Source organism: Lepus europaeus, unplaced genomic scaffold (genome assembly GCF_033115175.1).
Source record: "Lepus europaeus isolate LE1 unplaced genomic scaffold, mLepTim1.pri SCAFFOLD_371, whole genome shotgun sequence".
Classification (NCBI taxonomy): Eukaryota; Metazoa; Chordata; class Mammalia; order Lagomorpha; family Leporidae; genus Lepus; species Lepus europaeus.
The window spans coordinates 55306-70279 of record NW_026909245.1 but is presented as its reverse complement, the minus strand read 5'-3'; the positions used below and the strand labels follow the sequence as shown (position 1 = coordinate 70279).

Here is a 14974-nt window from a genome sequence, read left to right as displayed (position 1 = left end):
TGTGAGCGAGGCTGGGTGTACCCGGTCAGCGGTGGGCTGGGCTGGACCAGGGCCGGGGTGAGGAGGGAGGCCAGGTGTACGCGGTCAGCGGTGGGCTGGGCTGGACCAGGGCCGGGGTGAGGAGGGAGGCCAGGTGTACCCGGTCAGCGGTGGGCTGGGCTGGACCAGGGCCGGGGTGAGGAGGGAGGCCGGGGGTACGCGGTCAGCGGTGGGCTGGGCTGGACCAGAGCCGGGTGTACCCGGTCAGCGGTGGGCTGGGCTGGACCAGGGCCGGGTGTACGCGGTCAGCGGTGGGCTGGGCTGGACCAGGGCTGGGGGTGTGAGCGAGGCTGGGTGTACCCGGTCAGCGGTGGGGTGGGCTGGACCAGGGCCGGGTGTACCCGGTCAGTGGTGGGGTGGGCTGGACCAGGGTTGGGGGTGAGGAGGGAGGTCGGGTGTACCCGGTCAGCGGTGGGCTGGGCTGGACCAGGGCCGGGGGTGAGAGGGGAGGCTGGGTGTACCCGGTCAGCGGTGGGGTGGGCTGCACCAGGGTTGGGGGTGAGGAGGGAGGCCGGGTGTACCCGGTCATTGGTGGGGTGGGCTGGACCAGGGCCGGGTGTACCCGGTCAGCGGTGGGGTGGGCTGGCCAGGGCCGGGGGTGAGGGGGGAGGCAGAGCGGAGTCAGGGGCTGCCAGGACTCTGCTGGACAGGATTCGTGCTGCGCTGTGGGGGCAGAGCCCGTGGACGTGGCCAAGCGTTCACTGCCCTAGGGGACGAAGGAGGGCCGGGTGCAGGTCGGGAGTCCCGCGTGGCGTGTTCGCGCCCCCACCCCGCCCGGGTCCGGTCTGTTTTCCTCTTCTCGGCCCGCGTGGGCGTGGGGAGTGCGGACGGCTGGAGCGGCCACGCTGAGGGGTCCCTGTCTCCCCAGGTCCTGGCAGGAGAGCCTCTCGCTGAAGGAGCTCCAGAGCCGGGGCGTGTGTCTGCTGAGGCTGCGGGTGAGCGGCCGGCGCACGGGGCTCTACGGCCGGCTGCTGGTCACCTTCGAGCCCGGGAAGTGCATCTCGGCGGGGGAGCTACCCAGCAACAGCTTTGCCTCGGGTCAGCGCTGCAGACGTCCGGGGTGTCTCCTGCGCCCCCTTTCCCCGGTGTCTCCATCCCGGGTGTCTCCTCCTGCGCCTCCCTTCCTCTCTAAAGCAGAGACAGAAGACGTGGGGCGTCTGCCACCCACTGGTTCACTCCCCAGATGCCTGCGACAGCCAGGCCGGAGCCAGGAGCCCAGGCTCCCAGCTGGGCCTCCCACATGGGTCCCAGGGGCCAGAGTGCGTGAGCCATCACCTGCCTCCGGGCCTGTGTATTCACAGGAAGCTGGCTCCGAAGTGACGGAGCCAGGCCTTGAACCAGGCCTCTGACGTGGGACGCAGGTGTCCCGAGCACTGGGCCAAACGCCCACCGAGCCGTGTGCTTTCGAATGTTCCAGTGTTGCTGTAGAGACCGGGTTACTGGTGGGCAGCAACCAGCTGGATATTTCCGAACAACGAGCGAGAAGGGTTTGTGGTGTTCCCAACACAAACGGCAGTTACCCCATGTGACCGGAGCGCACTGTGTATGCGTGCCGAGACGTCACACCGCACGCACAGTGGTTACGTTAGCCAACGCCTACTCCCGACCCCAGCTTCCTCCTGATGCACACCTGGGAGGTGGCCACGAGGGCCCGAGTGACTGGGGCCCAGCCGCCCGCACGGGAAGCTGAGTCTGTGGCTTCTGGCCTGGTCAGGAGCCGCTGCGGCCATCGGGGGAGTGGCCCCGTGGTGGGAGCCCTCCGTCTCTAGCTCTCAAACAACAGAGCAAAGCAAAGCTACAGAGAAACACAAGAAGACTGGGTTAAAGCGACGGGGCGGGGGGGCGGATCGAGCCTTGCGGTGGGGACCTGTTCGTTAGACGTCCCAGCAGTGCGTGGCTTTCACTCATTCGGGTCAGCGCTGTTGAGAATGGCCGCCTCTGACCACAGTGGGGACAGCGCACTTGACAGGGGACCGACGGTTGCCTGCAGCTATCAGTACACGCTAGGTTTTGAAGATTGAGTTAAAGGATTCGGAATAGATCAAGGGTAATTGTTTTGAATATTGATTACGTGTTGAAATGCTATTTTTTTCTATATTGCATTGAATAAACTTTTCCTAAGATTTATTGTATTTGAAAGGCAGAAGGCAGAGTCAGAGAGATTTTCCATCTGCTGGTTTGCTCCCCAAATGGCTGCAATGGCTAGGGCTGGGTCAGGCCAAAAACCAGGAGCCAGGAGCTTCCTCTGGGTCTCCCAGTGGGTGCAGGGGCCCAAGCACTTGGGCCATCTTCCACTGCTTTCCCAGGCCACAGCAGAGAAGTGGAGCAGCTGGAACTGAACCAGCGCCCCTGTGGGATGCTGGCATTGCAGGTGGCAGCTTAACGTGCCGTGCCACAGTGCCAGCCCCAAATCACTATCTTTTATGAAAGATTTATTTATCTGGAAGGCAGAGGGACAGAGAGGGAGAGACAGACTGGCACCCGCCATCCGCTGGTTCGGTCTCCAGATGGCCACCAGTGCTGGGGCTGGGCCAGGGCAAAGCCAGAAACCTGGAGCTCCATCCGGGTCTCCCACGCGGGTGCAGGGGCCCCAGCACCTGGGCCATCTGCTGCCTTCCCGGGTGCAGTAACAGGGAGCCGGACTGGACGTGGGGCAGCCGGGACCCACGGCGCTCATGCGGGATGCTGGCGTCGCAGGTGGTTCTTAACCTACTGCACCTTAACACTGGCCCTGAAAATTATTAAAACCAATTTACCTGTTTCTTCAAAATTTTTTAACATGCCTACCAGAAACCTTAAAATTATGTGTGATTTTCATTATATTTCTTTTTAAGAAATTATGTAATCATTTTCATTTGATTTGCAAGGCAGAGAGAGTGAGAGAGAGCATCAATCTGCTGGGTTACTCCCCAGATCCACAGCAGCCGGGGCCAGCGCTCAGTCCCAGTCTCCCATCTCCTCGTGGGTGGCAGGGCCCACAGGACCTGAGCCCTCCCCGCGGCCTCCCAGGCGCTCGTGAGCAGGGAGCTGGACTGCGTGGAGGGGCCGGGACGTGAACCAGGTGCTCTGATAAAGGAGGCAGCCGCCCCTCCTTCCCCATTTCTCCGTGGCGGCAGACGTGGCCCCGACTGGCACCGCGCAGCCTGCACGGCGCTGCGCTCCCAGCCGTTTCTCGTGCCCAGCACGCGTTGGCTCCGTGTGTGCCAGCCCCGTCGGAGAGGAGGGGCAGTCCTGTTCCATCCTGGGGCTGCTCAGGTTGGCCTCGGCCTGGAAGGCTGAGGACAGCGGGGTTGCCAGCCCTGTGTCTGTCTTGTCTTGCTGGGGACAGTCCTCTGATGTCACAGACTTGGCTCACAGCAGTTGTTGGAAGACCGGCGGGGTTTGGAGATGAGAGGAGGAGGAGGACGTGCTGGGCGGAGTCAGACCTGAGCAGAGTTTGAGATGTTTGTTTATTTTATTTCAAAGGCAGAGGGAAGGAGGGAGGGAGGGAGGGAGGGAGGAGGAGGAGGGAGATTGGGGCTGGCGCTGTGGTGCGGTAGGCTAAGCCTGTGTCTGCAGTGCCGGCATCCCCTATGGCTGCTGATGTGTGTCCCGGCTGCTCCTCTTCCGATCCAGCTCTCTGCTGTGGCCTGGGAAAGCAGTGGAGGATGGCCCAGGTCCTTGGGCCCCTGCACCCATGTGGGAGACCTGGAAGAAGCTCCTGGCTTCAGCCTGGCCCAGCTCTGGCTGTTGCGGGCACTTGGAGAGTGAACCAGCAGATGGAAGCTCTCTCTGCCTCTCTTTCTGTCTGTAACTCTTTCTCAAATAATAAATCTTAGAAGAAGGAAAAGAGGGCAGTCTTCCGTTGCTGGTTCACTCCCCAAATGCCTGCAACAGCCGGGGCCGGGCCAGGCGGGAGCCGGGAGCCGGGACACAGTGTGGGGCTCTCACACGGGGTCAGGGACCCAGCCGCTGGAGCCATTGCCTGCTGCCTCCCGGGGCGTGCGTCTGCTGGGGCCCAAAGCCAGGCGCTCGCTCTGGAATGTGTGTGTCCCAGGCAGAGCCTTGACTGTTGTCACCGTGTGACCAGGAGGTCGTCCCGGGCCTGAGTCCTGGGCCTGCAGTGCCTGGGGCGTTGCTGGCAGGGTTGGAGGTGTGTACACACAATCAGCTGGAGGCTCTCCACCTTCCAGGGAGCACGCCAAGTGTCGGCAGCTCTGGAGCGCAAGTCCTGTTGGAACCGGTGTGGTGCCGGGGGTTAGGTTAGTGCTAGGGTTCGAGACCCAGCTGCTCTGCTATGGCCTGGGAAGGCAACAGAAGAGGGCCCAAGTGCCTGGGCCGCTGCACCCACCCCCGTGGGAGACCCGGACGGAGCTCCGGCCTCCTGACTCCAGCCTGGCCCAGCCCTGGCTGTTGCAGCCATTTGGAGGGTGAACCAGCTGATGGAACATTGATCTCTTTCTCTGTCCCTTTGTGTGTATGTCTCTCTCTCCCTCTCTCTAATTCTGCCTTTCAAAATAAAATGGATCTTAAAAAAAGAATATTTAGGGGCCGGCGCTGTGGCCTAGTGGGTAAAGCTGCCACCTGCGGCGCCGGCATCCCATATGGGTGCCGGTTCTATTCCCAGCTGCTCCACTTCCGATCCAGCTCTCTGCTGTGGCCTGGGAAAGCAGTAGAGGATGGCCTAAGTCTTTGGGCCCCTGCATCCCTGTGGGAGACCTGGAAGAAGCTCCTGGCTCCTGGCTGCGGATCAGCACAGCTCCGGCCGCTGCAGCCAGTTGGGGAGTGAACCAGCAGACGGAAGACCTCCCGTCTGTCTCTACCTCTCTCTAACTCTTTCAAATAAAGAAAGTCTTTAAAAAAAAATAAAAGAATATTTAACCGTTCCCAGTGTCTTACGCGGTGCGTTTTGGATTCTTGCAGGTGACATCGTGGGTCTGTATGACACTGCCAGCGATGGCGGTCAGCTGGCCACGGGGATCCTCACTCACCTCACCCAGAAATCCGTCACCGTGGCCTTCGATGAGGGCCACGATCTCCAGCTGGGCCTGGACCGAGACGGCTCCTACCGCCTGTTAAAGCTCGCCAACGACGTCACTTACAAGCGACTGAGAAAGTGAGCGCCTGTCAGCGTGCGTCCCGGGTCGCATCTCCTCCCAGCCCCCTGTCTGCTCTCGATCACCGAGGGCTCCTCGCGGGGGGTGGGAGCTGCGGGGGCTGGGGCTGGGGGCACTGAGCTGCTGATCCTGGCTTCCCCCCACAGAGCTCTGCTTACCCTGAAGAAGGGCCACTGGGGCCCAGCGTCCTCGCTCACAGATGTCCTGCTCGGAGGATCCGCGCCCAGCCCTGCCTGCCAAACCCGTAAGGCTTTTCCTTTCTGGTTGAAACTGCCCCCGTGGGTGTGAACGGTGGGGCTGGGCGCCTCTCACGGGCCTTGGGGAGCGTGGAGCGAGCAGTCTGCATGAGCTGGGCCAGCTTCCCCGGCCGCCGGGCCCAGCAAGTGGCTCCTGCTGCTTGGTTTTCGGTGGCGCTCTCCTCCCGTCTCCGTCTCTGGTTCTGAAACGTAAGGGTGTCTCTCTGGCTCGGTGCTCTGTGGGAAGATTCTGGCTCGGTGCTCTGTGGGAAGAGGCGGCAGCGCATCATGCTTTGTGCCTGATGGCGGTTTTAGGTTTGAGAATTTTCAGTCCTGGAGCCAGCAGGGTAAGCCTCTGCTTGTGGACATGCACATCCCACATGGGCGCCGGTTCGAGTCCCGGCTGCTCCACTTCTGATCCAGCTCCCTGCTAGGCCTGGGAAAGCAGCAGAGGATGGCCCAAGTGCCTGGGCCCCTGCACCTGCATGGGAGACCTGGATGGAGCTCCTGGATCCTGGCTTCCGCCTGGCCCAGCCCTCACTGTTGAAACGATCTAGGGGTTGAACTAGTGGATGGAAGGTACCTCTCTCTGTGTCTCACACTGTCACTCTGCCTTTCAAATAAATTTTATGAAAATTTTCAATCCCCCAAGCCTTTGGTTTTTTCTCAGCAGCCTTCAAATTTAAGCTAATTTATTTCTGCTTCTACGAGCGATAAGTGGGGATTGCAGGAGATTTGGAAATGAAGGGGCACGTCACCAGGAAGAGGGGTCACTGACACCTGCCCTTCGGGAGGCGGCCTCCGTGTGCTCCTGTGCGTTTCCGGTCTCCTCCTAGCCCGAGCAGGACCGTGCGGGAGCGCGCTCCCCTCTTCTCTACCCCGGGAGCCTCTGGCTTCCTGTTGTTTTTTAAAGGGATTTATTGACTTATTTGAAAGGCACAGATACAGAGAGAGAAAGGGGCGGTGCCCGTGTTCGTGGGAGGCGGGGCGCGCGGAGGGTCTCACGCCCGCTTCTCCCGCAGAGCCCCTCGTCTTCTTCAACGCCGCCCTGGATGCCTCCCAGAAGGAAGCGGTTTCATTTGCGCTGTCCCAGAAAGAGCTCGCCATCATCCACGGGCCTCCTGGCACAGGGAAGACCACTACCGTGGTTGAAGTCATCCTGCAGGCCGTGAAACAAGGCTCGAAGGTGGGCGGAGGGACGGGGCGGCTCGGCGGGTCCGGTGGGCGGGGCGGGAGCGCTGCTGGAGCCCGGGCTGGGCCCTGCGGTTTCCCACGGCTCCCACGAGGCGCCGCAGACGTGCACGGCGCCGCCGTCGGCTCCGAGTTGACTGGGGTCCGGGTCTGGCCGGGGCTCAGTGCTGGGCTGGCTAACGGCCGTGGTGCTCAGGAGCTGTGGCGTAGGACATTCCCATTGTTCATGCGACGTCTCTGTGGTCGAGAAAGGGTCCTGAGTCCACCTGCATCCACTGGGTCAGGGCCCGAGCACCTGGAGAGACCTGCGTTACAGAGGTGTCGCGTCCCGGTCAGAACTGGGGTGCAGATGGCGGGCGTTCGCAGGTCAGCACTGACCGCTGCTCACCAGCCAGGGCCCCGTGGCTGCTCTTCTCTCCCTCCGAAGGCCTGGTGCCGGGACTTCCATGGCCTGTGCGGCTCACGGCCCTGTGCGCCTCATGGTCGCATGTGTCCCATGGCCCCATGAGCTCCACGGCCCTGCGCGCTCCATGGCCCCGTGCGCCCCATGGCCCTGCGCGCTCCATGGCCCTGTGCGCCCCATGGCCCTGCGTGCTCCGTGGCCCTGTGCGCCCCATGGCCCTGTGCGCCCCATGGCCCTGCGCGCTCCATGGCCCCGTGCGCCCCACGGCCCTGCGTGCTCCGTGGCCCTGCGTGCTCCATGGCCCCGTGCACTCTGCAGCCCAGGTACTCGTGAGCGCCAGGGCTGGGAGTGGGGCTCGGGTGGAGCTGCCGCTTTTGCGAGCCACAGGGAAGCCCGTTGCAGACTGGCAGGGGTTCCTCGGGAGCACCGTCTTCCCAGGTGTCCGAGAGCTCCTAAGGAAGGCAGTCACCGGCAGCAGGCAGCTTTGGGGGTTAATTGGTGCCTCCTGAGTGAGGCGGGGTGAGGTCTTCGCTCCTGTGCCTTTGGGGGCAGAGGGATTCCAGCCCCGGGAGGGCAGCCGGGCCTCCTTCCTGGGCCCCCCTCTGCCCTAAGCTGGGGAGCCCTTTCCTGCCGAGGGCCATGGGGGTATTTAGAACATCATTCGCTGGCCACACGGAATTCTCAGCTTGCAAACCAGCCTGCCGCACATCCTCTGAGTTGAATCCTGGCCGTGGTCGCCTGGGCTGGGCCACACCAAATCTCACCGGCCTCACAGGGCCCGTGGGCCGGACGTTCTCCGCCCATGGCCTGGGGGACTGTCCTCTCTGCCCCCTCCACCAGCTGCCACCCCTCCTGATGGTGGACTGCGGGTGCCTGCTCAGAACCTGCTGCAGAGTGAGACAGGCTGGTGAGGCGCCGTGAGCCTCGGCGGGGTGCACTCCGACCTGTCCGAGCTGCCGGTCGCAGTGGGTGTGCCGCGTTGGGAGGTGCGGGGTGTCGTTAGCCAGCGCGGCAGCCTGCAGTGGCAGGTGTCCTGCAGGTGGTGTTTACGTGTGGGAGAGCTGCACGCTCTGCCCTTGGCTCCTTACCTGTGGGGCGTCCTGTGTCCATGATTTCAACGTGCGCTCGAGGGGTCGAGGTAAGCAGAAAGCAGCAAGCCCTAACCAGAGCCCGCGTTGCCAGGTTCTGTGCTGTGCGCCCTCCAACGTTGCCGTGGACAACCTGGTGGAGCGGCTGGCCCGGTGCAAGCAGCGGATCGTGCGTCTGGGCCACCCCGCGCGCCTCCTGCCCTCCATCCAGCAGCACTGCCTGGACGCCGTGCTGGCGCGGAGCGACGGCGCCCAGCTCGTGGCCGACATCAGGAAGGACATCGACCAGGTGTTTGTAGGTACCGCCCGGCGGCGTGCCCCGCGGACGGCTTTCCTGTGCGCAGGCGGTCAGGAGCGAGCCGCGTCCCCGTGTTCCCCTGCTTCTCCCTTGCCTCCGTCAGGTCACTCAGTTCTAAGAATTGGGTCTCATTTATTAATTTGAGAGAGAATGGGAGAGAGCGAGCGAGCGAGCTCCCGCCCACTGGTTCACTCCCCAATGCCTGCAGTGGTGGGACCTCAGTCCAGGTCTCCGGTGTTGGAGGCGGGGACCCAAACACTTGGGCCGTCACCCCGGTGCGCAGTAGCAGGCAGCTGGAATCGGGAGTGGAGCTGAGACGTAGGTCCAGGCACTGCCCTGTGGTGCATGGGCGTCTTAACTCCAGGCCAAAGGCCCGGTGCTGGGGCCGCGTTGTCTGCCTGGATCTGGCAGGGGGAACAGTGGCCTGAGCGTGAGAACGCTGCGTCCCCGCAGGTCCCCGTGTCCCTCTGTCACCCTCTGTGTCACCCTTGTGAAGAGGACGCCGGTCGTCCGGAGAACGCAGGCAGGCGCGTTTCTTTGGCAGCCCGGCGGTGTCAGGCTCGAGCTGTGTGTGTGCCCGGCTTCCTCCGGCACGCGTGCAGGCTGCACACACAGCTCGGGGCCGCGGCCTTGGGCTCAGGCTGCCCTGGTGAAGAGGGTCGGCTCTGGTGCCAGCAGGGCGGGGGGTGCGGAGGTGCTTGCCCATCACGGCCATGGGCAATTTCATTTTCTTTCATTGTTGTTTTAAGATTTATTTCTTTTATTTGAAAGTCAGAGAGAGAGAGATCCTCTACCCATTTGCTGGTTCACTCCCCAAATGGCCACAATGGCCAGGGCTGGGCCAGGCCCAAAACCAGGAGCCTGGAAATCCATCCAGGTCCCCACGTGGGTGCAGGTGGACTCAGAAGAGGCACCGTGCTGCCGGCTGGGTTTAGCCTCCATGCCGCGGCGCTGGCCCCAGTTTGATTCTCTTGTTCCTGGTGAGATGAATGTCCTCAAGGGTTTCCTCCCCCATGAGCTGTGCCCGGGGAGACGGCTCCTTCCACCCGGAGCCCTGCTCCCAGCAGAGCTCAGGACGCAGGGAGGGGCCGAGTCAGCCTGAGCCGTCGGAGTGCAGTGGGGCGCAGGCTCAGTGTTCGTGGGAGAAAATATTTTTTCAGCCCCCGGAGGCTGGGCGCTCACGGTGGGCACAGCCTCTGCCTCCGTGTGGAGCCCGTGTCTCTGCCTCTTGTGAACTCCCGGTGAAGACCCCGCTGGGACCCCACGGCCCTCCTGGTGCTCCCCAGGCAGGTGCCAGGGGCCTCAAGGCGGGCCGGGATTCAGGAGCCTGGTCACGTGCGTGCGTCCGTGGCTCCCGCGGGGAAGGTTCTGGGGAGATGGCCCGGGCCCTTGGCGAGCGGGAAGGGGCCGGAGGTGGGCAGCGGCCTGCTCGATGCTGGTCTCTCCTTGGCCGCCCGCTGCAGGTGAAGACCAGCAAGACCCAGGACAGGAGAGAGAAGAGTAGCCTCCGGGACGAGGTGAGGCTGCTGCGGAAGGAGCTGCAGGCGAGGGAGGAAGCGGCCATGGTGGAGAGCCTCACTGCGGCCAGCGTGGTCCTCGCCACGAACACAGGTGAGGGCGGCCCGGGGCCGCGCCGTCCGCCGCGCTCCCTGGGGGAGGTGGCCTGCCCGGAGGCGCTGCTCTCCGTCCGCTCGGCCACCGTCTGCTGCCCCGCCGGCGCGCCTTAGCAGGCAGCCGGATCAGAAGTGGAGGCAGGGCTGGAGCTGGGGGACCCCGGCGTGGGGGGGGCTGGGGGTGTCTCAGTCCGCTCCAGCCAGCGCCTGCCCCGGTGGAATTCTTCATGGTGACGCGTCCCTGGGTCGTGTGTCACCAGGTCTGTGGTTTCTGCCATTTCTTCTTCCTGCTTCTCTTTTTGTGTTTTGTTTTGGATGAACCGAGCTTTTCTGGTGGTTTGTTGTTGATTTCTTGGCGATGTCTGTGCCCTCGGTGCTCGCGTTAGGCTGCACGCGGCGCAGTTGTACCTCGTCCCGGTGGACCGGCACCACGGCGCCTGCTGTCAGCTCCCGACGTCATCCCCCTCCTCGCGCTCGTTACTGTTGCTTTTCTCTTTAAATATTTATTTAGTTATTTGAATTTGAAAGGCAGAGTTACAGAGAGGCAGAGGCAGGGGGGGGGGGGTCTTCCTTCCACTGGTTCACTCCCCAGGTGGCTGTGACAGCTTCTTCCTGGTCTCCCATGCGGGTGCAGGGGCCCAAGCACTTGGGCCATCCTCCACTGCTTTCCCAGGCTACAGCAGAGAGCTGGATGGGAAGTGGAGCAGCCGGGACTCGAACCAGCTCCCATATGGGATGCTGGCACTGCATCTTGTTCCCTGGGGCGGGCATCTCCAGCTTTCCTGGGTAGTTGCTGGTCTTGAGCAGCCGGCTGCCCTGCGCCATGCTCGGTCCCCTCCCTGTTTGTGTTTTGTGGTCGTTGACCTCCTGGGTCCCTGGCTTTCTGGCCTCACCAGTTTTCGAGAATGTTCTGGCTGTTCTTTCTCCAGGGACCTGCCCCCCCCCCGCACGCCCTCTCTCCCTGGGGGGCTGCAGCCACGCGGATCTCTGGCTGCCTAGTGTTTGCCCACGTGCGCTCTCTGTGTGTCTCGATCCTTCCATGTTTTATTTTGGATCGTCGCGTCTGCTGTTGTCTTTTTAACTGCTGTGGGAACACCGAGCTGAGACGTGTTGAATGCGCATTGCGGTGCGGCTGGTGGCCGGCGCCCCCAGAGCTTGCTCCCCTGTGTGGCAGCAGCTGGACCCTGTTGACTGCTCTGGCCTTCAGCTCTCTTCGTGTGTAGTCTCACATCTGTCCATTTCATCCGGTGTCGTTTCGTCTGACGCCCAGAAATAAATTCAGCTCTTTTTTTATATTGTGATGCTTTGACTTAATTTTTTGAGAATTGGGAATACTGGATGGTAACTTTTTTTTTTTTTTAAGATTTATTTATTTATTTGAAAGGCAGAGGTTAGAATCTTCCATCCGCTGTTGGACTCACCACATGGCTGCCACGGCCAGGGCTGGGCCAGGCTGAAGCCAGGAGCCAGGAGCTTCCTCCAGGTCTCCCGCGTGGGTGCAGGGGCCCAAGGACTCGGGCCACCTTCTGCTGCATTACATTAGCATGGAGCCGGATTGGAAGTGGAGCAGCTGGGACTTGAACCAGGTCTGGTGTGGGAATCAAGTGTCCCAAGTGACAGCTGAGCCCACCTGTGCCACAGCACCCACCCTGGAACCAGAAGTTTTTGAAAAATGAATTTGAGGGGCTGGTGCTGTGGCGCAGCGGGTTAAAGCCCTGGCCTGAAGTGCCGGCATCCCATATGGGCACCGGTTCGAGACCCAGCTGCTCCACTTCCAATCCAGCTCTCTGCTGTGGCCTGGGAAAGCAGTAGAAGATGGCCCAAGTCCTTGGGCCCCTGTACCCATGTGGGAGACCTGGAAGAAGCTCCTGGCTTCAGATCAGCTCAGCTCTGGCCGTTGGCGGCCAACTGGGGAGTGAACCACTGGATGGACGACCTCTCTCTCTGTCTCTGCCTCTCTCTGTAACTCTGTCTGTCAAATAAATAAAATAAATATTTAAAAAAAAATGAATTTGAAAGTCAGAGAAAGCAATCTCTTATCTGCTGGTTTGCTCCTAAATGCCCACACCTGCTGAAGCCAGGAGCCAGAAGCTCTGTCTGGGTCTCCCATGTGGGTGGCAGGGACCCGGCCACTTGAGCTGTCACCTGCTGCTTCCCAGGGTGTGTGTCAGCAGGAGGCCGGAGTCACGGGCAGACTCAGGACTTGAACCCAGGCCCTCCAGTATAGCACGAGGGTCTCCCAGGCAGCTTCTGAATTGCTAGTCCAAACCCTGCCCCAATGGTGAGAGATTAATGTTCCTTCCTTGTTCTTATTTTAAGATAAATTGACTCCACACCCCTCCCCCTTTTTTTTCAATTTGAGAGGCAAAGATAGAAAGAGACATACAAGGGAGCTCTTATCCACTGGTTCACTCCCCGGATACCCGCCCCAGCCGTGCCTGGGCTGGGCTAGGCTGAAGCCGGGCGCTGGGGAGTCAGCCCAGGTCTCCAGGTGAGGGGCAGGAGCCATCACCTGCTGCCTCCCAGTGTCTGCACTGACTGGAAGCTGGAACTGGGAGCTGGAGCCAGGCAGCACAGCGTGGGGTGCGGGCGCCTCAGATGCCGGGCGCGGCACCCGCCCGTGCACAGTAACGCGGCGTGGGCACCTCGGATGCCGGGTGCAGCGCCTGCCCCGTGCACAGTAGCGCAGCGTGGGGCGTGGGCGCCTCGGGTGCTGGGCGCGGCACCCGTCGTGCACAGTAGCGCAGCGTGGGGCGTGGGCGCCTCGGGTGCTGTGTTCAGCGCCCGCCCCGTGTAGTTTTGTGCACGGCTGGTGGGTGGAGCAGCCCCCTCGTCGCCCGTGTCTCGTTGCTGGTGTGGTTGTGGCTGTGAGGAAGCAGCCAGGGCCCCCGTGACCCCGGTGCCCTGTCCGCGGCAGGTGCCTCTCCCGACGGCCCCCTGAAGTTGCTGCCCGAGAGCCACTTTGACGTGGTCATCGTGGACGAGTGCGCCCAGGCCCTGGAGGCCAGCTGCTGGATCCCGCTGCTGAGGGCCCGGAAGTGCATCCTGGCTGGAGACCACAAGCAGCTGCCGCCCACCACCGTGTCCCCCAAGTAAGAGCCTTGGCTGGGTGCCTTTCTCTGCTGCCCTGCCAGCTCCAGCCCAGAAGGCCGGGCTTGCCCGGGGTCCTCTGCCCTGTTTCCCTGCGCTGATCACTGGACCGTGTCCTTGTCGGGGCGAGGGGCGGAGGCACAGTGCCGGGTGTCCCCCAGTTTCCTGGCTCAGTGGGTACTTGTTACCTTGTGTGTCTGCCGTGCCTATGAGAAGCACAGCGTGGGGAGAGGCAGGCCCGAGCTCTGGGGGTGGGGGTGGGGGCAGTGATAGCACAGCGTGGGGAGAGGCAGGCCCGAGCACTGGGGGTGGGGGTGGGGCTGTGACAGCACAGTGTGGGGAGAGGCAGGCCCGAGCACTGGGGGTGGGGGTGGGGCTGTGACAGCACAGCGTGGGGAGAGGCAGGCCCGAGCACTGGGGGTGGGGGTGGGGCTGTGACAGCACAGTGTGGGGAGAGGCAGGCCCGAGCACTGGGGGTGGGGTTGGGGGCAGTGACAGCACAGTGTGGGGAGAGGCAGGCCCGAGCACTGGGGGGGGGGGGGGGGCTGTGACAGCTGCCCTGCAGCTCACCTTGTGCGGGCTCTGTGGTTCCATCTGTAGGCACATCCCATGGTGCAGGCCATGGGGCACTTGGGCCCCGGTTCTGCTGTGGAGAGATGCCCAGTTGCTGTAGCTGGGCCAGCAGAGCTCTCCTGGGTGGAGGCAGTACTGCCCTTCCTCCTCACCCCTCCCTCCTCCGAGCCCCCCAGTTATGCACCCCTTACTGACCCACCACACCGGCCTCCCGCGCCTCGAGGTGCCCCTGCCTGGACCCCACTCCTGAACACCAGGTGTGGTCCTGGCTCCCCGGCTCCCCAGCTGGGCCCTTGGGCTGGCGCCCTAACCTCTGGGTCCCAGATTCCGATTTTATTGGTCTTAAGTTTTCATTTGTGAGGCAGAGAGAGGAAGGGAGTGAGAGAGGGAGAGCGGGGTGGGGGGGTGGGGAGAGAACAAGAACGCTCTCCTATCTGCTGGTCCACGTCCCAGGAGCCCACAGTGGCCAGAGCTCAGCTGGGGCTGGAGCCAGGGGTCAGCGATGCAGCCCAGGTTTCCCGTGCGGATGGCAGAAACCCAGTCACTGGCGCCGTCATCGTTGTCTCCCAGGGTCTGCGTCAGCGGGGGCTGGAGTCCGCGCCGGGCAGCCGACGTGGGCTGTACCGTCCTGACCGCCGGAGTGGACCTCCGCCTCCCACGCGGGCTGTGGTGGAGGCGGAGTGAGCGAATCCACACACAGCGCATGTGGCGGTGTGTGGGGTGGGCGTGTGACCTGGGGGTTACCGGCTACACTGCCCACGTCAGGTGCCTGCTCGGTGCCCAGCGGTGCAGGTCCAGCTTTCTGCTAACGCCCGCTTGGAGGCAGCAGCCACGCTCAGGCGGCTGGGTCCCTGCCCCACAGCGGGAGACCCGCATCGAGTTCCGGCTTCCACTTGCACCTGGCCTGGGGCCGTTGTGGGCTTATGGGGAGTGGACCAGGATGTGGCAGCTCCCCCCACCCCTATCTGCCTCGCAAATAAATAAATACATAAAAGATTTTTGGAAAACAGAGGAGTTAAAAGATGAACTTACTGGTACAGAAAAAAATTTCAGAGCTATCCACTAAAAATAACAATACTGCTTTCCACAGGCAGCAGGCTGGCGCGTGTGAGGGCTCTGCAGGCCAGCTTTTCTTTTTCTCTTTATTTATTTTTAAAGATTTATTAATTTGGAAGGCAGAGTTACAGAGAGAGAGCGTGATCTCCCATCAGCTGATTCACTTCCCCAAATAGCCACAATGGCTGGGGCTGTGCCAGCCTGAAGCCAGGAGCCAGGACCCTCTTCCGTCTCCCACATAGGTGCAGAGGCCCAAGGACTTGGGCCATCTCCTACTGCTTTCCCAGGCCA

The 14974-nt window shown here is 62.4% G+C and overlaps 1 protein-coding gene across 1 annotated transcript in view; it reads left to right on the top strand.

Annotated features, from left to right (window-relative positions):
* IGHMBP2 (immunoglobulin mu DNA binding protein 2) overlaps window positions 1–14974 on the top strand; it is a 29743-nt gene that overhangs the window by 2742 nt on the left and 12027 nt on the right. Inside the window, exons 2-8 of the mRNA XM_062185338.1 lie at window positions 908–1077; window positions 4942–5134; window positions 5282–5379; window positions 6394–6557; window positions 8148–8348; window positions 9815–9962; window positions 12882–13056. Coding sequence (XP_062041322.1) covers window positions 908–1077; window positions 4942–5134; window positions 5282–5379; window positions 6394–6557; window positions 8148–8348; window positions 9815–9962; window positions 12882–13056 — 1149 coding nt within the window. The remainder of the gene's footprint in view (window positions 1–907; window positions 1078–4941; window positions 5135–5281; window positions 5380–6393; window positions 6558–8147; window positions 8349–9814; window positions 9963–12881; window positions 13057–14974) is intronic.